This window comes from Oryctolagus cuniculus, chromosome 10 (assembly GCF_964237555.1).
Source record: "Oryctolagus cuniculus chromosome 10, mOryCun1.1, whole genome shotgun sequence".
Classification (NCBI taxonomy): domain Eukaryota; kingdom Metazoa; phylum Chordata; class Mammalia; order Lagomorpha; family Leporidae; genus Oryctolagus; species Oryctolagus cuniculus.
Window position 1 is genome coordinate 46139583 of NC_091441.1, and position 25050 is coordinate 46164632.

Genomic DNA, 25050 nt, shown 5'->3' on the forward strand with positions numbered 1-25050 from the left:
TATCTCTTACTTCGCACGGGCTGGCTGTCCAGTGTCTTCATCAAAAGCCTGAAATGTCCCAAGTGTCTGGCTCTGGCTCGTAATATCCATGCCTTCACCGGCGCGAACGTGGATGGTGTCGCTTTTAAAATAAATGCCTTCTTTCACATTTATCACCTTTACTTTGATGGGAATGGCTACAGGCTTAAATTTATTACGAATTGACTTGTGGAAAGCTGCTTTATTAGTGACAATAATACTGAAGTTAAGAGCCTTCATTTCTTCATAATCTAGTTCCTAGCAAGGCAAAGGAAGAATTCTTTCAAAACAGAAAACAACTAGAAAACATAAACACACACATAGATACATGCATGCATACATACACAAAATTTAAATGTTAGACATGATCATTTAACACATGGGAAATATAGAGCTCTCTTACATTATTACCAAACAACTAAAAACACTGTCAATTTGCATACTTAGAAATTTTAAGGATGGCTATAAGTATGGCAGTTAGTTTTTCTCAAGGTCAAAATCACTGTTAAAAATATACACTTTTGGGCCAGTGTCGTGGTGTAGGAGGCGAAGCTGCTGCCTATAACACCTGTATTCCATAGGGGGGCCAGTTTGTGTTCTAGCTGCTCCCTGAGAATTGTCTGGGAAAGCAGCTGAAGATGGCACAAGTGTTTGGGACTCTGCACCCACATGGGAGACCTGGATGAAGCTCCTGACTCCTGGCTTCTGCTTAGGCCAGCACTGGCCACTGCGACCATTTAAGGAGTGAACTAGTGGATGGAAGGTCTGTGTCTCTCCCTCTCTCTGTGACTCTGCTTTTCAATAAATAAATAAATCCTTTATATAAATTTTTATCTTCAACAATCTCATGTGATTCCTTTTCTAATAAAAATGGACATTGAATGTAAATTAGTATTTCTGAAAACGTGACCCACAGGTTCATTAGAGAAGAGCTTCAAGTAGGGGTAGCACCATCAGCTCTATCCCTGTAAGATTTGTACATATTAGAAAATCAAGAATTCCTGGAGTAAAGAAAAACAGCCTAGGGACCTTCGCATGGTCTAAACAAAGAACTTACTCCCCTCCTATGTGGCATCTCTATTAATATCTGGCTTGCTGTTAATTCCATAAAAGAGTAGCCTCCTTTCAAACAGCTCTTTGTGGACTGTGGCTGTTAGAATAATGTCCATTTGATTTAATCAATCCATCACTCTCTATATATTTTATGTTCCAACTTTTTTTCCATTTTCTTTCTATAAATATTTTTGTAATGTTCTTCAAGATTTATATTTATTTAGATAGACAGCCTGCTGTTTATATTAGGCAGGTGGGCTATTTGCAATTTCTTATTAGTACTGCTCCATACATTTTTATACAGGTCATTTTTCCTCTGTTGACCTGCTAGCTTTTTACTAAAAGAACTAAGGAGTCAGGGTACATCCATTGTCTCTGACCATTTTTGCTTATTTCTTCAATATAATATTAATTGTGTGACATGTCTGTATGAATGACAGCAATGCTGTTCATTTGTTTTTCAGTTGATTTGTCATGAATTTTGTTTTCCTCTCTATGCGTAACAACTTCTGCCTCATTTAAAATATGAATCTTAATGGTGTCGGGACAAGGATACTAAAGAAAATATACTCTTTGTGACTGTAAAATCTTTGTGAAAGTTCTTTGAAGTTGCTCTTGCAATTAACATGCTTAATTTGACAGCTTGATATGTGCTGAATGAGAAATAAAATCTTCCAGCCAGATGACTTTAGTGTTCTAGGGTTAAGACAATGTAAAATATAAAAATGAGCTAGGTAGTTGTGCCACAAAAATTGCTTGAGTGTTTGTCATAAATAGCCATAATGCAGGTTGGTATTGCCACAGTGGAGTGCCAGTTGGAATCTTAGCTGCTCTGCTTCCAACCCCATGTTCTACACCCTGAGAAGGCAGTGGAGGATGACCCAAGTACTTGAGCCCCTGCCATTCCCTTGGGAGACCAGGATGCAGTTCCTGAAGGCTCTTGGTCTCAGCTGTTGTGGCCACTTGAGGAGTGTACCAGCAGATGGAAGAACCCGCTCTCTGTCTCTCCCTGTCACTCTGCCTTTCAAATAAATTTTCAGAAAAACTAAACAGCCACAATGCTCCTAAGAGAATGAAAACAAATAAGCAACATATGAGGGCATATACTTCTATTTTTGACAATTCTGTCCATATATTTTATCATTTCCATTTTTGCCATGTTTTAATACCACTAAAGATTTTAAACTTACTTGGTAATTTCTTGCCAAGTTGGGAATTTTCCTCATGTGATGACTTACTATCCCTATTTCCAAGTTTAAAATGATCTGCTCATATCTTTTCATCCTTTCATTGATAGCCTCACTGAGGTGTAGTTTATATACAGCGACATCCACTCCCTTTTGGTGTCTAGCACCAGGATTTTTAGTATTTGGGATCATCACTGAAATCATGGTTTTAGAACACTCCACTCACACCCCCAGCCCCAGCCAATTCCTGATCTGCTTTCCACCCTCACTGTTCTGCCTTTTCCAGAAATTTCACAAAAACAGAATCATGCAGTATGTCATATTTTGTGTCTGACTTCTCACACATGGCACAATGTTTCTGAAGTTTATCCACACTGTGGCAGGTATCAGCACTTCTTCATTCCTTTTTATTGCTCAGTTGTAGTCCACTGAATGGATACAGCACATTGTATTTATCTACTCAGGGTTAACTGAGGGACATCTGGATTATCATCAGCTTTTGATTATTATCACGCTGCTATGAAAATCTGTACCAAGTTTTTGAATACATATGTTTTTCATCTTTTCTAGGGGGTGAATACCTAGGAATAAAATTGCTGGGTCATAAGGTAACTATGCTTAACTGTTTAATAAAACCAATGAACTGGATATATCATTTCATGTCTCTACCAATAGTATACAAAGGTTTCACTTCTCTGGTTTTTTTCCAATTTTTGCTGTTTTCAGTTTTTCTTTGGATGCTTGGGTCCTCAAAAAATTCATATGCTGAAATCCAAACTCCCAAAATGATGCTATTAAGAGGTGAGAAGCCTTAGGAGTGTTAGGAGCCTTCATGAATGTGTGATTAAATCCCTTAAAAGGCTTCTGGGAGCTTTTTGGCCTCTTCTACCACGTAAGGATAGAGCAAGAGGGCCCCATCAGACGCCAAATCTGCTTCCCTTGTGGACTTCTTAGTTTCCAGAACCATGAGAAATAAATTGATCTTGCTTATAAGCTACCCAGTTTATGATACTTTGTTATAGTAGCCCAAATAGACTAAACACTGATTTTAGCCATTCTAATGGGTGAGTAGTGGAATCTCTCATAGTTTTAATTTGCATTTTCCCTAATGAATGATGATGAGGGTTAACTTTTCATGTGCATATTTTCTATTTATATATCTTATCTAACTTTGTTATAATGGAGTCTGATTACTGCTCTTACAATTTGGAAGCAGGGGCCAGCACTGTGGTGTAGTAGGTTAAGCTGCTATCTGCAATGCCGGCATCCCATATAGGCACCAGTTCGAGTCCCAGCTGCTCCATTTCTGATCCAGCTCCCTGCTAATATGTCTGGGAAAGCAGCAGAGGATGGCTCAAATGCTTGTGCCCCTGCACTTAAGTGGGAGATCTGGAGGAAGCTCCTAGCTCCTGGCTTTGGCCTGGACCAGCCCTAACTATTGTCGCCATTTGGGGAGTCAACCAGCGGATAGAAAACCTCTCTCTGTCTCTGTCTCTCCCCCTTTCTCTCTGTAACTGTGCCTTTCAAATAAATAAATATTTTTTAAAAATGGAAAACCTCAGATAGAAATTTACATTTAAAAAAATTAGAAGTAATCTTTTATATAACTGAGAAAGCAGTTTCTTTATCTGTTGCTTTCAATGTAATACTAATTTTACTATGTTTCATCTATACTTTCTTGGTAGAAATAACTACATCTTTTTTGTGTTACCACAGTACATTAAGAATACTTCTATTCTAGTACCTTTCTTATTCATCAACACGTAACCGTTTCTTCTTACGTGTGTTACTGGTTTTTGTATCTAAATCACCTGGCATGGTTGTACCTATAAATGTTTTTTTCATAAAAGAAGAAAGTTTGCATTTTCTCTGATGACACTGTTCAAGTATTTAAGAATCATAAAATGTGTCTTCCCTTTAAACATGACGTTATGCAATTTTTTCTGCTTTTAAAAAGTAGTTCAAATGCACATGGCAACCTATAGTTAAAAGCTCATTGTTTATTCTTTTCTATTCTGTTAAATCAAAATTATTCCCCTTGCCTGTCATATATAAAGTTTTTGTAAAAATGTGAAAACTTCTAGAATCAATTTATATCTATGTGAGACTTAATGAAAACAGCATCTTACAAGTTATGGTTTTGTATTTTATTTTAAAGGCCAGTAAAATAATTCTAACATAAACTATTCAAAAGTACATTGATATTATTCCTGATTTACTTTGTGACCTACAAATCCATTTTGTAATTTTTGTTTAAATAGCTCTGTGGGGGTTATGAGATCCAGATGCATAAAATCCATCTGCCTGGATTATTCGATTCAACTTTCCTTCACTGATTCAATCAAGCATCAGAGATTAGAATACTCTCATATGATTTATTTGAGAATCATAAGTAGGCTTTTGTTAAAAGGCAAGTTTCTGAGCTTCATCATAGCTTCATCATTTTTTGAGGGTAAGGCCCAAGAACCTGTGTTTCTGGCATGGCGGTGCTATGCTTTCTGGCCAGGATCAGAGTCCCTTGCTCTGAATACGGACTGCACTGGGACCATTCACTCATGATAGAACTTGGGCAAAAGGGGTAGGCCCGACATCAAGTAAATGTGGTGCTGCCAGCTGAGTATGCAGAGAACATGTAAGTGTTTGATCTTCTCACTGACAGCCGATCTGTCCTGTCCCAGTCTTGAACACTCAGTACTTACCTTAACAAGAGTCACAATCCCTTCGTTCGTTTGAGTGTCGGTTTCTATGTGTAAGTAGCCCTTTTCATTTCCTGACACAAATGTAAAATTTGCTAACCAATTATCAGAGCCTATTTCATCTTCATCGAACACTTTTATGCGTATCACTTCCACATTGGCTTGATTTTCTTCAACTGTGCCTTCATACTGCAAAACAAGAGCGCACGGTTATTATTTTACTGTAATAGCCTCAAGTGAAAAATTTTTAGTTAGGACTAAAATCTGAGTAGGTAGGTTTACCACTAAAATTATACTTACCATTTCCTTTTCCAACACAGGTATATTGTCATTGACATCCAAAACACGAATCTGAACTTGAGCTTGCTTTACTGGTTTATCTGTTATCTGTCCATTCCCATCTCTTGCTTCTACTGTTAAAGTATAGCTGCTGTGTTCCTGCAGAGAAAGGAAAAATATCCAGCTGGGGTGAAAATCAATTGCTCCCAAGTCTGTCTGTCTGGTTCTAGCTGACCTTATCATTAAGAAATGGACCACAGTGTATCTTATTCATGTACATAAATTTCATGTTATGGAGTTATTCTAGTGAAAATGCTACTCATTTGTAGATAGAGCTTTTGCAGAAGGGCTGAAAAATTTAGGAGAGTTGTTCATAGATCCTTAAACATGTCAGGGCTGGCACTGTGGTACAGCGAGTTAAGCTGCTGCCTGCAACACTGGCATCCCACATAGGTGCCTGTTCAAGTCCCAGCTGCTCTACTTCCCATCCAGCTCCCTGCTATTGTGCTTGGGAAAGCAGCAGAAGATGGACCAATTGTTCTGGCCCCTGCATCCATGTAGGAGACCTGGAAGAAGCTCCTGGATCCTAAATTTGGCTTGACCCAGCCCCGACTGTTGTGGCCATTTGGGAAGTGAACCAGTGGATGGAGGATATCTCTTTAACTCTCTCTGCCTTTCAAATAAATAAATAAATCTTTTTTAAAAAGTCTTGAATATGTCATTGATGATAATTATTAAGCGATGATTCTCTCCTTAAAAGAGTCTGCACAAAGAAGCACTGTTCAAAATCTGGTTATTTCACCATGGAGTGCTGCCAGGACTGCAGAATTGGTTCTTATCAGACTTTGTGAACTCTGCCTGGTCTTCCCCAGAGGTATGAGAATCTCAAAGAACAGGTCTGCAGGATGATATCGCAAGTCAATCAAAAGTAAACTCTTGGAACTCTTGAGGCCATTGCTGTGGCGTTGCAGGTTAAGCCTCCACCTGCGGCACCAGAATCCCATATAGGTACTGGTTCAAGTCCCGGTTGCTTCTCTTCTGATCCAACTCCCTGTTAATCACCTGAAAAAATCAGTGAAAGATGGCCCCAGTGCTTGGACTCCTGCAGTCACGTGGGAGGTCCCAGAAGTTCCTGGCTTCAGATCAGCCCAGCTCTGGCCGTTGTGGCCATTTGGGGAGTGAACTGGTGGATGGAAAGCCTCTCTGTCTTTCGTCCTCTCTATCTGTAACTCTGCCTCTCAAATATATAAATAAATCTTAAAAAAAAAAAAAAAGTATATTATTCTCTCCCAGGGGATACCCTTATGTTTTGTCTCCATTCAGTGAGGCTAGAGTTTAAGAAGGCAGCCAGCATCCATACTGGGTGGGACCGAGTGATTCAGGGAACAGCAAGACCAACAGTGCTCTTGAGCCAGCTGCCGTGGCTCCAATTCCACCTTTGTGACTCACTTGCTGCACTGGATACACACAGAATCCCTTTGACCTTCAATTCCTTCCTTGGGTGTAAGATGGCGTAATAACTTGATATGCTTCATGGGGTTTCTATGTGGATTAAATGGGTTGATCCACATACAAGGATTGGAGCAGCACTTGGCAATAAATACCTGGTAACTGACTGACAGTCATGATTACTGACTAAACTTCCCAGACTTCAGAGGCAGCAGCTTATTAAAATTCACACCACAAATTCAGGGAGTACTCAAATTTCATGTACAAAAGTAAAAACTAGACCTTTAGGAATAGCCATATTCTTTAATTTTACAAAGGTTCTAATAAAAATGCTGGGTCTGGGCACAGAAGTCTTTTTTCCAAGTGATACTCAATACCTAGATTTATATCTGACAGCAGCACAGTGTTTTTTATTTATTTGAAAGGATGAATTACAAAGACAGAGACCTTCCAGCCTCTGGTTCACTCCCCACAACAGCAGGAGCTGGGCCAGGCAAAAGCCAAAAGCATGGACTTCCATCCAGGTTTCCCATGTGGGTGCAGGGGCTCACGTACTTGGGTCATCATCTGCTGCTTTCCCAGGCGCACTAGTAGGGAGCTGGACAAGAACTGGAGCAGTTGGGACTTGAACTGGTGCCCACGTGGGATACTGGCATCTCAGGTGGTAGCTTTACCATGGGCCCTAGCATCATGTTCTTTTACCCTTGTACACTTTTAAAACCTTCATGTATGAAGCATTAAAAAAATCTTCTATTCCTCTCCCCCCCTCTTTTCCCCTTCCAGTTAGAAATAAAAAAGTGAGATGTTTGATGGAATAGTCTTTCTAGTAGACTCTATCAAAGTTTTCCTTTAACTTGGGCTTTATAGTAACTGTCTCCTTTACAAATACTTGTATACCCTAACTAGGATTCCTGTTTCCCACGGCCCAACCCTCATATAGGTTTCGGCTCCTGACATTGCATTAGAGAGCTGTAAACTGAGGAATTTGCTTCAGGGCTCTCTGGCCAACAGCATCCTGGCTGCAGAGGCCCTAAAGGGTGCTGTCTTTATGTAGTTTTAAGTTGGTAGCTGCATTTAAAAAAAAAGTAAAGTCAAACAGGTGATAATAATGTCAAACATACATTTTATTTAACCCATGCTATCCAAAATACTATCATTTCAACAGGTAATCAGCAAAAGGAATGTGAAGGTGACATTTAACATTCTTTCTTTTTCATGTCAAGTCTTCCAAATCTAGGGCATATTTTCTATATCTCGATATTCATACAGCATATCTCATTTAGACTAGACACGTTTCAAGTGCTCAACAGCCATATAGCAGAAAGCTCGTGCTGAAAAGAGGATAATTCCAAGAGTTTGATGATATAGAACAAAATTTAAAAGTAGAAAAGCAAAATTGAGGAAAAATGTGAAGGACAGTAGAGAGCTTAAAAGACAGAAAACATAAAATGCTAATTTACCTCTCTGTCCAAGGCAATGCTGGTCGTAAAAATCTCCCCTGTATCTTTGTTTAGGTAGAACACGGGAGGATTAGCAGGTTCCTGAGATACGATTCTATAGGAAATTTTAGAATTCAGGGTATTGGGTTCATCTGCATCTGTTGCATTGATTTTCATCACAAGAGTATCTGGCATTAGAAATAAAAACATCCAAGATAAAATTCAACATTTAGCACACTTACTACATATGTTATGACTTTATTTATAAAATAAATAATATTTTACATTATTCCATATAGAGTTCAGGTGCTTAGCAACATCACAGTTTATTACAATACAAAATTTCCCTGGATCAGTAAGTAAGTAAGCTGAACAATGGAGATGGGAAAACCAGATGAAGGCAAGGCTGGGGTTAGGGTGTCTTGAAATACTGCTATTGGAGTGCTACATATTTGTTTCACATAGTTCTCGAAGCCAACACAATCAAAGAAGCTGAGCAGATACACAGTCCTGATGTTTATGAAGATACAAACAAATCAGAAGAACTATCCTATGTTCAAACAGAAATCTCTAATGTAAGTCCTCATATAAAGCACTGTGTTGAACAATGCTGTCCATAAACCTTAAAGTAATAGAAGTCAGAGGTCAGCAACCACACCCAGTGGCCCAACGCAGACCAATCACCCACTTTTGTAAATAAAGTTTTATGGGAACAAAGCCACTCCCATTTACTTGTTGACACAGTGTCTATGGTTGTTCTGCTACAGGGCAGTGCTGAGTAGTTGTTATGGAAACTATCTTCAAACATCAATCTATTTGAAGGGTATAAAAAATGGTGTGTAAAGTCCTTTGAATTTATCATAAGAAAAACTGTTACAAACTGAGCACAGAATTATTATTTGTCCTGTGGTAATACTCAACTCCCATCAAGATAGGGGATTTAGCATTTCTTTACACAACGGAGATAACATGACTTTGAGTGTTCATTTATGGAAAATAATAGACTCTTACGTGCTGCACTCAGCTCTTCAATGGACCCAACAAAGATATCCTGGGTGAACACTGGCTCGTTGTCATTGATATCAAGAACTTTAATACGTAGATCTAATGGTTTCTCCAGGTTGTTTCCTCTGCTATCCAAGGCATAACCTGTTAGCTAATATCATGACATAAATAATAAATAAGATTATATTTAAGCTCAGGCAGTTGAATTATTCTACTATCAAAAAAATCACGAATCATAACCACAGTCACCCTCTGGGTCTAGGCTCCCTATTGATACCCAAATTTGTGGATGCTCAAATCACTTATCCTCTAGGATACTTTAAAACATTGCTAGGTCACATACGCTACCTAATGCAATGTAAATGCCATACAGATAGTTGTTATGCTTCATTGTTTAGGGAATAAGGACAAGAAAAAAAATGTCAGTATATGTTCAGTACAAATGCCATTTTTTTTCCTGGAATATTTTTGTTCCGTGGTTTGCTTTAGTCCATGGATGTGGAACCCCTGGACACAGAGGTTGACTGTGTTGCCAAAGATAACGACTAGCTCTGAAGTGTCAAATTCTTCTTACCACAAAAAAGGGAGTTTCTTCTCGATCGAGAATGGTGGTAATATTCAGTTCTCCAGTGTCTTTATTGTAGACAAATATACCATAAGGTGGCTCTGTAATCCCCTTTCCAGTGTATTTGTACGTAATTTTTAGTTGTCTTTCTTCTGCAATATCAGAATGTATCTAACAGAAAATACAGAAGAATGCCTCATGTTATACTCTATCATTCACAAGTAAATACTTTTTAAAGGTTTATTTATCATTTACAAGTAAATATTTTTTAAAAGATGTATTTATTTGAATGGCAGTGGAGAGATGGAGTCACGCTCTCACACACACACACACACACACACACACACACAAAGAGAGGGAGATCTTTTTCCACTCACTGGTTCACCCTCCAAAAAGGCTGCAACAGCCAAGGTTGGGCCAGCCCCAAGCCAGGAGCAGGAAAGCCATGCTGGTCTCCCACGTGGGTAGTACGGACTCCAGTAATTGAGCCATCATCTACTGCTCCCCAGGTGCATTGGCAGGAAGTTGGACTGGAAGCTGAGCAGCCAAGACTGGGACCGGTACTGGGATATGGGATGCTGGCATCACAAGCACTGACTTAACCTGCTGTACCACAACACAAGCCTCGACATGGAAATACTGTTAATGGACAGTTTCCCTCTGAAACTGTCACCATGTTGATGGCAGGGATGAGGCACAGCACAGGGCTCATGAGCACATGTGCTGGTGTCAGAGGCCCTGGGTTCTGATCCTGCACTCAGTTTTGTGATACTGAGTTACCTGGGCTCCCTGTTCCTCAATCTTCTTATGTGCAAAGTGAGAAAGATAATACAACTTACCTCTTAAGGGTTCTGAAATTAAGACAGAGCTGGGCAGACTGTGGTATGGAGATTGTGGGATGCAGATTTTAAATCTAGCATATACTAAAAACTGCAGAGTCACATCAGCTTCACAAATCTCTCTAATCATCAGGACAGCATGAAGAAGATATCCTTTTACAGGAAGACTGAAGTAGTCAGGCACATTTCTTGTTTGGAATTCTCTGGCAACATAATTATACTTCAACCAGCTAGGTCTTCTCTAATTACCTTTATTCTCTATAAGCAATTTTATTCTTATCTCTAGTTCTTTGTTAGTAAAAGTTTCTCTGTGGACCTGACTGGTGCCTTGATTTCTTCCCTCGGGCCTGGATGAAGTCATCACTCCCTTCCTGCCTGGCCAGCTATTTGTCCTGGAACTTCAGGATTGGTTACGTCATCTTTCCAGAAGTTTTCCAACATGTACTGAGGCTGGGGCTGTAATGGGATAAACCACAGGACAGCAGATGGGGCCCCTAATGTCCTGCTGTACCAGCTCTGCTCTTGGCATGAAATGGTAAGCCTGGAGCAGACTTTTCACTGAATTTCTGTCTCTCTTTTTGCCAAGTGCATGCACATAAACAAATACATATGTATATATATGTATATGTATCCCTACATATGAGGCACTTATAAATAACTTTCTAAATGTTTATGTATTGACATATAATGCTATTTAGGTTAGAAATAAAAACTGTATGAACAACACTATTGGTTTGTGTTGCAAGTTAAGAGTATGTAAGGATATATACACTTTTGTATTTCACAAAGTCTGGAAAATATTAACGTGTCGACAGTGTTGACCTCTAGAAAGGGAATTTGGGAAGTTGGGGAAATTCTGTAAATCTTGTTGCTTGTTATGTAAATTTTGCTCTTGACAATTTACATAATTAAAAGTCATAAGAATAGCTAACATTATTAAACACCAAAGAAATAATCCATTTGGATAAAGCTATTGAAAGAATGTACGAATATCTCAGGTATTTCAAATGTGTGGGTATCCCAAGTGGCATCTTAACTGCTATGACAAATGTCCACCCCTGGAATATCCTTTTATAGTAGAACCGATAGTAGTTTCTACACTTTTGGCTTGAGAAACTGCATGGAATTATGGAATTATGGTGCCATTTCCAGAAAAGGTAGAACTTATGGAGTGCAGCTCTAGGGAAGAAAAAAAAAATCTAGTGTTCAGACTTCTACATGCTAATTTTGAGAGTGATACTAGTAGGAATACAACATGACTTAGCAAAAAAAAAAATTGGGACTGTTTGAATGTAAAAGGGGAAAACAAGCATAAATCAGGACAGCCCTGGTGAAAGAGATTTTACAGTCACCCTACCTAGTGGACGTCACTTCTTTTCATTTGAAAACTCTTTTCTAAGATAGTATCCTCTTTTAAGTAGTCTACCATTTCATATTATTATGGACTAGAGCCAGGTCCCTTAGCTCCTCATTTAATCAAAACCCAAAGTTATATACATTTTCGCCAGTGATGCTGCATCTTCTGGAATATGAAGGAAGATCTTAAAGATGGCATTTTTCAAACATATCCCAATATCAAATATTCATTATGTATATTATATAATTTTCCTTAAATTTTTAAGTGTTTTACTCATGTGAATATGCTTCATGCTCCTCTTTACAGGGTACCTTGGCAATTGGATTCTTCTTGGACAGGTCCTCTCCCTCCCGAAGAGCCACTGGGGCAGTGATCCAGGCCCGTTTGTACCTTGCGTGAGCGTGCTTAGCGAGTGGTTTATTTTCATTCCTTGTATTTAGGGCCTATGACAATAAAATATTATCAAAAAATTACTATGTATCCTAAAATATGAGAATGGTAGCCTGAGAGTCACCAAACTTTAAAAGTAGTGCAAATTTTATGGTATTGCTTCTATTTCTTAACAGGCTACATTTTCAAAGAACAAATGTAGATATTCTGGAAAAAAAACTCGAAGCATTCAACGGATTGCCTCTAAACAGACAGACAAGTAGAGTTTTGTTTTTAATAGTAAGAAAAGGTTTCCCAGGGAGAAGAGGTCAAAAGGCTAGAGAAGAATTTAATGACCTTACAAACTGTCAAGTTAAAAATTTTTCTAACAAACTGAAATTGCAATTTTGCTTTTCTGTGGTGGTGCTTGGTTTAAAAGGAAATTAGTACATTTTTTAACACTAAATCTTAGTGGCCTGTTAATATAAATATTTGACCAGACTGGTGAAGCTGCCTTGGAACAAGTTTATGGTTTTCAGATTAGTTAATTAACATCAAATTTATCATCACTTTTTTTTCCCCAGAATCTTAGGTGGAAAATTACTCTATAAATTTCCTCCTACTTTTCACTCATATTTCAGAGTACTCACTGTTAACAGCTTGATGTATACCTTTTATTATCTTTTATGATTAGATAGTTGCATATGTTAACACATATACAAAGGTCTTTTTCCTGTAAAATTTAGTATTTACTTTAGTTGAAAGGCAGAGAGATGGAGAGAGCGCTACCATCTGTTTGTTCATTCCCTAAATGCCCACAACAGCTGGCTGGGCCAGCCTGAAGCTGAAGCTTGGAGCCAGGAACTCACTCCATCCCTATCTCCCTCATGGAAGGCATCACCTGCTGCCTCCCAAGGTAAACATCAGCAAGAAGCTGAACCGAAAGCAGAGGGGCTGGGACTCAAATCCAGGCCCTCTGATATGGGGTGCTAGAAGCCCAAGTGGTATCTCAACTGCTGTGCCAAGGGTCTGCCCCAAGGCCATCTTCCTATTCAAATGGACTTATGCCTTCTTTCACTTTGCTCTTTGATTATTTGCTCAGCACCTCATCAGGGAAATTCTTCCAGCTACCATAAACTGTCTTAGCATTCCCATAGTGATGGGTTTCTGGGCTGTCCTAATACAGTGAACATTCTGGATCTGTTCCTCTGCACTTGTTTCAATGGGAACTGTAACTCCAATGCCATTTGGGCTTTCATCTGGCCAAGCACAGCCAAACTGCCTGCCATGAAATTACAGCTGAGTCCAGAAGACAGAATGAATACCTTTGGTTCCTTACCTCAAAATGAAGTCCATTTCCAAAGTTAAAGCAGACCTGTAAAAACAAAATTATGTAATACTTAACACAATTTATCACTCAGTTCCATTTAGAAACATTGTTGATGAATAATCTAACACCCAGGACACCACAGATGCTTAGGAAAAATGTTTAGCTGTCAATGCCAATAATAATAATAAATGATTGCCTTCCTTCAACATCCAGGACCAGAGGGAAGAAGCTCCGTTTTCCTTGATGCACACTACCTGCTCTGGAAAACAACGAATGTGCTGAAAATCAAAATAGTCCGCGTTGTGATTTCTTAGTCGTTCCCTGATCCTGTGTGCTCACCCCATGGGTTTCATTTCATGTTGCCCAGGGCCCACCGTGCCTTTCCCCCAGGCCATCGGTGTGAGATGAGCCTCCCTAGGTAACCATTATCATCCCGTGGGGCACACATGACTGCCCACGCTGCTCTGGTCTCTCACTTTCTTAGTCTGACCAACTGTTATTTTTTGTTGTTATTGTTAAAGATTAACTTATTTATTTGAAAGTCAGAGTTACAGAGACAGAGGGACGGAGGGAGGGACATAGAAAAATCCCCCGTCTACTGGTTAGTAAAACATCTTTTTTTTTTTTTTTTAATTTGAGAGTTAGACAGTGAGAGAGACAGAAAGGTTTTCCTTCTGTTGGTTCACCCCCCAAATGGCCACTACAATTGTAGCTATGGCGATCCAAAGCCAGGAGCCAGGTGCTTCCTCCTGGTCTCCCATGTGAGTGCAGGGGCCCAAGCATTGGGGTCATCCTCCACTGCCCTCCCAGGCCACACTGGAAGAGGAACAACTGGGACTAGAATCCAGCACCCATATGGAATGCTGGTGCCACAGGTGGAGGATTAACCAAGTGAGCCACAATGGTACCATCTTATCTGTGGCGCCATCTTAAGCCCCAGACACCATCTTAGGCTCTGGCCCCCGCTGCCATCTTGTACAGTAAGCTTTGGTCCTAAGCCCAGTCTGGCTTCCTAGAAGTCAGGTGATCAAAAGGCCCAACCACAAGCGTCAGCCCCACCCCTACCCTAATAGGATTCGCTGCTCCCACGTCACTACTCCCTGCGAGACTATAACAGGACCTGCCTCCCCACACACGTGTGCTTGCGCTTGTGGTCTGTCTGTCTGTCTCTCTCTCTCTCTCGACCCCTCTACTCTTTTTGCCCTCTCTCGTCCTCTCCCTCCCCCCTGTCAGGTTTCCCCCATCTGACAATAAACCTTTCCTTTCACTCTGGTGTTTGGTATGTTTTGTGGTGGCCTTTCATGATTCACGCCCCAGATGGCCACAATGGCCAGGATTGTGCCATGCTGAAGCCAGCAGGCAAGAACTTCATCTTGGTCTTCTACATGGGTGGCAGGAACCCAAACACTTGGACCTTCTTCTGCTACTTTTCTCAGGACATGGCAGGAGTTGGATCAAAAGTGGAGCACCCTGGACATGAACTGGCACCACACAGGATGCTGGCATCGCAGGTGGTAGCACTGACTAGAGATGCAAAGCTGTGTTCTGCAAACCTCATGTATGTTCAAGGGTGATGTGGTAGGAGAAACCAATGACAGCAACACCTCTGCATGTTTCTCAGGTGGAAATCTTAAAAAGGAAAGACTAATCCCTGAACCCAAGGTTCCTCAGGGTCACATCATCATGGAATATTCCTAGAATTTAATATATTTCTTGTCCAGCCATCAGTCTCTTCTCTTTGGTATGGGCCACACTGAGGGAGTGACTGGACTGAATTATCTACCACCTTTTATTCTTCCCTATAATCTTACTGGCCCTAGCAAAAATATTTACAAGTTACTTTAAGTAATTTTATTATTATGACCAAATCTCATGTGTTTTACTAGGATGTAAGGGAGCAATTTATAGCTTTCTAGTAAAAAAATTTACCATGAGCATCTATTGATTTTTACTGGAATTTACTTTCTAGAAGTTACTTGCTTAGACATGCAGAGAAGCACACGGTTACGTAAATGTTGCAAAGACAGCATCAAGAGGTCCCTCGGGGGCTGGTGATGTAGTGTATGCTAAGCCTCTGTCTATGACATTGGCATTCCATACAGCTGCTGGTTTGTGTCTCTACTGCTTCTCTTCTGATCCAGCTCTCTACTTATGGCCTGGGAAAGCAGTAGAAGATGGCTTAAGTGGTTGGGCCCCTATGCCTTTGTGGGAGACCCATAAGAAGCTCCTGGCTCTTGGCTCCTGGCTTTGGATCAGCCCAGCTCCAACTGTCATGGCCATTTGGGGAATGAACCAGTGGATGGAAGACCTCTCTCTCTCTCTCTCCCTCTCACCATCTGTAACTCTACCTCTCAAATAAATAAATAAAATCTTAAAATAAAAAAGAGGCCCTTTACCAATTTCTCTTATGTTAATGTCTTAAATAAGTATGACATACCTGTCAAAATTAAAAGATCAACATCTGTAATTTAATATAGTGTTTACTAAGTCCCGGTTGTTAATGCTCAGATTTTATCATAATTCCCACTAAGCGCCATCTCCTGGGTGGGAAGGAGCATCAACACAAGTTATTTAGAATTATTTGGTCAGAAAGACTGGTCTCTTTTCTTGCACTTGTTTACTTAATCATTTATATCAGTATGGACTCGGATTTGTTCTGTGGGATTTCACCCAACACAATTTTTAAAATGTTGTCCTTCAAAATAGCCCACAACAGCCAGGGATGGGGACAAGGCTGAAGACAGGAGCCCTGCACTCAATCTTGGGGTCCCAAATACTTGAGCCATCATCTGCTACCTCCGAGGTGCACAATAGCAGGAAGCCGGATCAGAAGTGGAGCAGCTGGGACCCAAACCAGGCACTCTGATATGGGATGTAGAATGCATGTCCCCACCCCCTCATCTTCAGGGGTCACGTACTTCATCTTGCTAAGGTATCAGGTAGACCTGGCCAGCTTACGAAGGTGAACAATGATTGGCTGGTATATGACAAAGCATAGGTAGGGGGCTAGGGCTAGGTTCACAGTCTTGTGGAAAATGGAATTAAAAGATAAACTTTTTTTTTTAGAGGAAAACAAAAGTTTCTCCTCACTGAGAAGAGAAGCATTTGCAGAGCCTTCCCATGTAAGGGAATCTGGAGACTGTTGAACAAGGATGTGACATAGGAATGGCCATGGCCATCTTATACCCACGAGGAGAAAGCAAGCTAACAAAATGCTAGAGCAGACAAACTGAAACCATAATACCTTTGAGTTGTGATGCAGACTGGCCAAAGAGTAGGCACACCGTGGACCTCTTCCTATGAAACAGTGAGTAGCCTACTTATCCAACCTGGGTTTGGAAACTTGCCTCTCAAAGAAACATAACTGATATTTCATTTCACAGGGTTGTTGTGAAAATTAAAGAGATAACATAGGAATTGTAACTATAACCATGACTGGCATAAAATAAATAGAATTCCCTCTGTTACAAGTCTTTCATAGTTCTCATCTTGAGATTTCTGGGAGCCAGCATTGTGACATAGCAGGTTAAGCTGCGGTGGGTGCCAGTTTGAATCCCGGCTGCTCCACTTCCAATCCAGCTCCCTGCTAATGCTCCTGTAAAAGCAGAAGATGGTCCAAGTATTTGGGCCCCTGCACCCATGTGGGACACCTGGAGAAAGCTCCTGGCTCCTCGCTTTGGAGACTCAGCTCCAGCTGTTGTAGCCATTTGGGGAGTGGACCAATGAATGAAAGAATACCTTTCCCTGTCTCTCCTTCTTTCTGTAACTCTCCCTTTCAAATAAATAAGTACCTTTATAAAGCCTCCAAAAGAAGATTTCTGAAATTCAGATTTATTCATAACCTCAATTTTCTAAACCCTATAATATTCCAAGAAACAATGTTCTGTTTTTGTTGTTCTGTGTTTTGAGATTAGTTTATTATTTTTCCCCATAAACCTTTTATTTAAGGTATACAAACTTCATGCATTTCATAAATACAACTTTATGGGGCTGGCACTCTGGCGTAGTGGGTGAAGCTGTTGTCTGAAGTGCTGGCATCCCATATGGGCACTGGTTCAAGTCCCACTGCTCCACTCCAGTCCAGCTCTCTGCTAAGGCCTGGGAAAGCAGTGGAAGATGGCCCAAGTCCCTGGCCCTTGCACCCACGTGGGAGACCCAGAAGAAGCCCAGGCTCCTGGCTTTGGATCAGCCCAGCTCTGGGGCTGTTGTGGCTATTTGGGGAGTAAACCAGCAGAAGGAAGATCTCTGCCTCTCTCTGCCTCTTTGTAACTCTTTCAAATAAATAAGTCTTAAAAAAAAATATGACTTCAGGAATACAGTGATAGTGATTCTTCCCACCATACCCACCTTCCCACTCCCACTCTTCTTTCTCCTCCCTCTCCAATTCTCACCTAACTTAATACAGAGAAGATTAACTCTATACTAAGAAAAGAGTTTGGCTGGCGCTGCGGCTCACTAGGCTAATCCTTCGCCTGCATCACTGGCAGCCCAGGTTCTAGTCCTAGTTGGGGCAACCGGATTCTGTCCCGGTTGCTCCTCTTCCAGTCCAGCTCTCTGCTGTGGCCTGGGAGTGCAGTGGAGGATGGCCCAGGTCCTTGGGCCCTGCACCTGCATGGGAGACCAGGAGGAAGCACCTGGCTCCTGGCTTCAGATCGGCGCAGCGCACCGGCCGCAATGTGCCAGCTGTAGCGGCCATTGGAGGGTGAACCAACGGAAAAAGGAAGACCTTTCTCTCTGTCTCTCTCTCTCTCACTGTCTAACTCTGCCTGTCAAAAATAAAATAAAATAAAATAGTTCAACAAATAGTATCAAAGAAAAAAAAAACTGCTCAACAGTTTTTTTTTGATTTCTCTTCTATTTATGACCCACTGTTCATTCAGAAGCATGTTGTTCAGTCTCCATGTGTTTGCATACGTTCTAGAGATTCTTGAGTTGTTGATTTCCATCTTATTCCATTGTGATCAGAGGATTTGCATAGTATGATTTCAACTTTTTTGAATCTGCTGAGACTTGGCTATGCTATGGCCTAACGTACATCCTAGACAAAGTTCCACACACTGGTGAGAAGATGGTGTATTCTGCACGAGTAGGATGAAAAGTTCCATAGATATCCATTAGGTCCTTTTGGTCTATAGTGTTGATTAACTCTGTTGTTTCCTTGCTGATTTTCTGTCTGGTTGATCTGTCCATTGCTGAAAGTGGGGTATTGAAGTCCCCCGTTACTACTGTATGGGAGTCTATGTTTCAGATCTTTTAAATAGCCAGGTTCCCTGTAATTAGGTGCACATATATTTATTATAGTCACATCTTCCTGTAGAAATGATCTGTTAATCATTGGAAGGTGGCCTTTTTTGTCTCTTTTAACAGCTTTTGTGTTAAAGTCTATTCTGTCAGATATTAGGATGCTCTTTAAAATCTCAATTTCATGAGAAAAATTTTCTTTCATGTCATGTATGAGTGTCTTTAGTTCATGGATTTGCTTCCAATTACCTCTAAGTAATCCTATGATCAAGTTTTTGAATTCCAATTCTGGCATTTCTTCAATCTCTTCATTCTCACATTCTAGTATTGAAGTATTGCTGTGCTCCTTTGGGGATGTCATGTTGTCTTCCTTAGTCTTGTTTCTTGAGTTGCTCCCTTTATTTTTAGGCATTTGTGGAGTTACCTGTTGGTTTATTTTTTTTTCCCTGTGATGGCTTTTCTCTTTGACTATGCCTCTGTGGATCAGTGCAGTGTCTGCTCTTTCAGTGAATACTGGGAGGCATGTGCTGGGTGAGGCCAGGGAGCTCTGCTCAGTGCTCCAGGGTGAGGGGAGTGTCCAAGGTGACTCAAAGATTGGGCGTGGTCAATCTTTTTTTCTTAATCAGAGAGGAGGTTTGTTCAGCTCTGTTGGCATAGTTTCACAATCACCTTCTCTACTCAAAGGAGACCAATGCCTGGGAAACTAGCCCCAGTGTGTGGAGCTCAGGAAAGAGGCTTTGTTTGGAGACAAAAATTTATATAAATTTGGGAGTGATCAGCGGGATTTAGTCCTAGGATGGGAACACATGTAAAAGACTGTGTGCTTTTAATGTCATGTATCTTTTTTTCTTCCAAAGAGCTGTTTTTAAACTGATGTGTGGAAAACAGGCAAAGCTAATCCATGCTATCTGAAGTCATGACAGTGGCCACCGACAGGGCTGGGGAGAGACTGCAGGGAGCACCGGATTGCTGGTGATACTGGTGACATGGAGTTTTTAGTTTGTAAAGACTCAATGCACTTGTTTATGTGTACTTTTCTGCCTGTATGTTACACTAAAATAATGTGGATCCTTTAAACAATTTAAGTCTCTTTCCTTAAGACAGACACATGAGAGAGAGAGAGAGAGAAAGAGAGAGAGAGAACGTTCCCATTCATCGGTTCACTCTCCAAATGCCTGCGATGACTGGGGGCTGAGGCATAGCTATGCACCAAGAACTTGCAATAGAGCTGGGAATTGAACCCATGTGCTCTGATACTGCAGGTATGCACCCCAACTGGTCTCTTAATGCTAGAGCAAATGTGCGCCCTTCCAGAGCACAATTATAATTTAGAACAATGGTTCTCAATCAGGGGTGACTTTTCTTTGCCAACTCACCCGTCCCCAAACCACTGTGGCTGTTTGGTAGTGTCTGGAAATATTTTTGTTTGTCAAATCAGGGATTTTAGGTGAGATGTTTCCTCCTGGCACCTAATGGGCAGTGACCAGAGATGCTGCTCAACACATTCCGAGTCTGATGGTCAAACAAACTCCTAAGGGCCCTGGAGATGATGTTCACTTCCCAACCGGTTGGGTATTCTGGTCAATGTGAATGGAGCGAGCTGGCACTTTGCCCCATCTTCCACTTCCACTCGTGGCACCTCCCTCGGCACATCTCTACTCTGCATGTTTGGGTGCCCACCTGGGAGGATGTTGTAAAAGCACTGGGATGCTGGTTGGACATGGTGGCTGTTATGGTTTCTCCCAACCATAAAATCCAGGACTTTTTTTCTCATCAGGAACTTGGTGACAGAAAACCATCAGGTACAACGAGTCTGAAGAGGAAAAACAAGCTTACAGGCCCTATGTCCAAAAAAGTGTTTTTAGGTGAACCAGAAAAAATCCTCCAAAAGCCTTTCCAATCTGTGAAACTTTTTTAAAGGACTTATTTTATTTGTTTGAAAAGAGAGTTACAGAGAGAGGTATAGATAAAGAGAAAGAGGTCTTCAATCCACTGGTTCACTCCCTAAATGGCCACAAGGGCCAGAGCTGAGCCAATCCAAAGCTAGGGGCTAGGAGCTTCTCCAGGGTCTCCCCTGTGGGTGCAGGGACCCAAGGACTTAGGCCATTTTCTATTGCTGTCCCAGGAGCATTATCAGGGAGCTGGATCAGAAGTGGAGTAGCCAGCACTTGAACAAGTACCCATATGGGATGCCAGCACCACAAGCTGGGGCTTTAACCCACTGTAAAAATTTTTTAACCTTATTGTAATATTGTATTTAGCCCCTTGTAAAAACTTTTTAACGTTATTGTAAAAATTTCTACTGTTGGATCCTGTGCATCTTGTACAGACTGGCAAGGAAAAATTATTTTTGGGAGGTGAAGGGAGAAGGTCGCACATGACTGTATAAATCCAGTCAATGGCTCTTTGTTCTCCAGATCAGCATCTGTAGAGAAAGCTTCCTGTTCTGCAGTCACCTTGAGCAGCTGAACCCGCAGAAGCCAAGAAGGGTCACAAGTCCCTGGACAGCAGCTCCTCCCAGCCAACAGCTTCTCCGTCACAGTTCCTACTGTCCTACTATGTGATTCTATGGTGAGGTAATTTCTTAACATTAACATCTCATACCAATACATTTGTCAACACAGAGGAGATCTCGCAAAGTAGCTTAAATATCATTTCAATTCTGAGGCGTTGCAATTGTTTATTATTATTTCCACTCAGAAGTAACCCTGAGGAGAAGGCAAGCAGTTGGGTCACAATGGGTGATCTTCACGTCTCACATGCCAGAGATGACCAGTTGCTCTTGGGCATCATGCCCAACCACCTGCTAACATTCGTGTTATTTCTTTTTCTTATCTGCCCTTCTGACCAGGCAGAGTGGACAGTGAGAGAGAGAGACAGAGAGAAAGGTCTTCCTTTGCCGTTGGTTCACCCTCCAATGGCCACCACGGCCGGTGTGCTGCGGCCGGCGCACCACGCTGATCCGATGGCAGGAGCCAGGTACTTATCCTGGTCTCCCATGGGGTGCAGGGCCCAAGGACTTGGGCCATCCTCCACTGCACTCCCTGGCCACAGCAGAGAGCTGGCCTGGAAGAGGGGCAACCGGGACAGAATCCGGTGCCCCGACCGGGACTAGAACCCAGTGTGCTGGCGCCGCAAGGCGGAGAATTAGCCTAGTGAGCCGCGGTGCCGGCCTGTAACTCTGACTTTCAAAGAAATAAATAAATCTTAAAAAATAAAATTAAAAAAAATGAGATAAAATAAAGTGGGTTCCTTATTTCCTCTGGTCCCACATCCTGATTTTTCTACTTGTATTTACAGAGCTGGGGGTCTGGTCCTCAGTAGCTTCTGTGGCCAGAAAAGGTTTTGGCTGGATGTGTGTAGTCACAGAAACTCATCCAGAAGAGTTCAAGTGCAGTCAGGGAGGCCCCTGAACGTGAAGAGTTACTCTGAAAAATGTAGTGTAGACCACAGCTACATTAGAATTTCACCTACTATACTAACTCTTATTTTTTAAGGCATTATTTATTTATTTATTTGAGAGGCAGAGTTACAGAGAGAAAGAGAAAGAATGAGAGAGAGAAAGAGGGAGAGAGAGAGAGATATCTTCCACCTGCTGGTTCACTCCCCAGATGGCCATAACTGGGGCCATAACTGGGGCCATAACAGAGCTAGGCTGATCTGAAACCAGGAGCCAGGAGCTTTTTCTGGGTCTTCCAAGTTCAAGGACTTGCACCATCTTCTACTGCTTTCCCAGGCCATAGCAGAAAGCTGGATGGGAAGTGGAGCAGCTGGGACTTGAACCAGTGCCCATATGGGATGCTGGCGCTGCAGGCAATGGCTTTACCCGCTGTACCACAGTGCGGGTCACACTCAGTTACTCCTCTTTTTGGTAGTGGCAGGGTGGTGGTGGTGCTGAAAGTCTTTATAAAATTTCATATTTTAGGGTTGAACACCATGATTTATTTGGGAAATCCCAACTTAAAAGTAGTGTTTATAAATGACCCAGATAGCAATGTCACTCAACAGCAGATTTAAATATATAAATATATTTTTCATAGTTGCTAATTTAAAAAGCCCCCAACCAATCAAGAAAGGCAGTATTTTGGACTCTGTTTTTTAATTTATGAGCTCTGAATTTGAATTTCAGATAGTAAATATTTAACATCTGGCCACAACAAAGTATATGGTTTATATTCTTTTGCCAGCTCTTTAGAAGTTTCAGCTAATTTTAATGTAACAATTATGATTTCAAGCGAGTTATACTGAAGTTATCTTCAAAGAAGAAGGCATTTTCTTTGATATCTTACTGATGCAAAGAATTTTAAAACATGGATTTAGCAATGCTGTGCTACACTTGACTTGCTGCATCATGCTATGAATTTTTATTTCAGGTTCAGTTTTGTGTAAGTATGGATAGCTCCTATATCCCCTCTCCCTTGGTTTTGTGAAAGGAATGTGAAAGTTGTCAGAATCAAAATGGAGTCACTTGTGTCAACCCTAACAAAAAATATGTAAAGCCAGACATTATGATTACCGTGTGATCCCACCTATCACAAAAGACTTTACCAGGATCAGAGTCTCCACAGAGGTCACCACAACCTTACATGGCAGAAACTGCCAGGAACTGTCTGCTTAACCTCAGACGAACGTCGTCACCCTGGCTGTTAGTCACTGTGGCCAGAAATTATTGTTTCAGAATACTTGATGGAATCCTCTTCATTTTTGCCTTTTAAAACTGTGTCTTGCCTCAGTTTCTCTAAACATACCCACAGTCTACTATAATGTGCGTATTCTCACTGCAATGCAGTGTAATTCCCCAATAAACATCATTCTTCAGAGATCTCTTTTGTTTAGATGGTTGGCACAGAGAGACAGAGAAAGAATATGCTCCCACCTGCTGGTTCACCTCCTCAAATGCTGACAGTAGCTGTTGCGGTTCAGCCAGGCTTAAGCCAGGTATCAGGAACTCAGTCTAGAACTCCCATGTGGGTGGCAGGAACCTAATTACTTGAGTTATCACTGCCCTCCTCCAGGGGCCAGAACAGGGACTTGAACCCAGGTACTCTGATGTGGGATGTGGTCATTCTAATTGGTGGCTTAACCACTAAGCCAAATGCCAGACCAACATTATTTTATTTGTTGAAAAACCAACATTATTTTATTCAGTGTCAATTTCTTTAGGCATTGAACCATTAAAAAATCACAGTTGCTAACAAATAGCTAAAACTAGACTTCCTAATATTTAATATACTTTTCTACTCAGAATTAACAGTGGTTGTCATTGGGTGGTTGCTTGGTTACAAAACAAAAGGCTGGGCTCCACCTTAGAGTCTGTGATTCAGAAGTGGTGGGGTGGGGCACCTGGATTTGCATTTCTCAGTAGTTTCCAGGTAATGCTGATGCTGACTGTCCAGGGATCACTTTTGGGAACCATCGTGTAAAATCACAGACTAGCAAGGGAAAGGAAGGAGAGAACCTGGATGACTCATTCAAGAGCCCTTCATTATGAGGGATGTGTGGACAGATGTCCTCCCAATGTGGAAATGCAGGAATTGTGACTTTTGCTCCTCATAAGACTGCAATTTATAAGAACTAATCAACCTCATCAGCATTACTTAACTACAGATTTTATCTGATTTATACCTCTTCTTCCAGTTCAAGTTTTATTGATCCTAAGTGTATCATTTTTTAAATATTTTACTATTGTTTTGATTTGTGTTTTCTAGAATAGCCACAGGTGCTTTTGGAACTGGGCAAAATCTAAGTAAATCTGTATAATAGATTACACATAAATTAATGGACAAAAACTGTGGGCTATATCCAATTTTTTTTTTCTGCAATGTTTCTCTGAAAATCACACTAAAAAATAAAATGAAGTAAAAGTCTTTTCCCCACTAAGAAGTTTAAGCAAACCAAGAGCTTCAGGTCATTCGTTCCTACCATAAGATGGCAGTGGTCTGTCAGGAAGACAAACTTCAGGTCCTACTTGAACTCATCAGCAATGGATTCCAAGAGCCACAGTGGAAAACAGGCATTGTTAATTGTCCTCAAATAAGTGGACAGGCAAAATGAAACCCAGGAAAATCAAGAGCTTAAGGAAGTTGTATGAATCCATTTGCAGGACTATCTGTGAAAGGAGGTAATCTTTTGTTTTATTTTAAACATTAATTAGACTATTTATTGGAAAGGCAGAGTAACAGAGAGAGAAGGAAAGGGAGGAGAGGTAGAGGGAGAGAGAAGG

At 41.1% G+C, this 25050-nt stretch overlaps 1 protein-coding gene across 2 annotated transcripts in view; it reads right to left on the bottom strand.

Moving 5' to 3' along the window:
• Positions 1-25050, bottom strand: part of DSG2 (desmoglein 2) — a 62903-nt gene that overhangs the window by 25412 nt on the left and 12441 nt on the right. Inside the window, exons 1-9 of one of the 2 annotated variants that reach the window (XM_070049913.1) lie at positions 20508-20564; positions 13596-13631; positions 12199-12330; positions 9701-9862; positions 9133-9277; positions 8143-8309; positions 5255-5392; positions 4958-5143; positions 11-276 (exon numbers count right to left, since the gene is read on the bottom strand). In XM_070049913.1, coding sequence (XP_069906014.1) covers positions 11-276; positions 4958-5143; positions 5255-5392; positions 8143-8309; positions 9133-9277; positions 9701-9862; positions 12199-12330; positions 13596-13631; positions 20508-20549 — 1274 coding nt within the window. In that variant the 5' untranslated portion in view covers positions 20550-20564. Of the gene's footprint in view, positions 1-10; positions 277-4957; positions 5144-5254; positions 5393-8142; positions 8310-9132; positions 9278-9700; positions 9863-12198; positions 12331-13595; positions 13632-20507; positions 20565-25050 lie in introns of those variants that run through there. The other variant, XM_008261177.4, reaches the window with a different exon arrangement.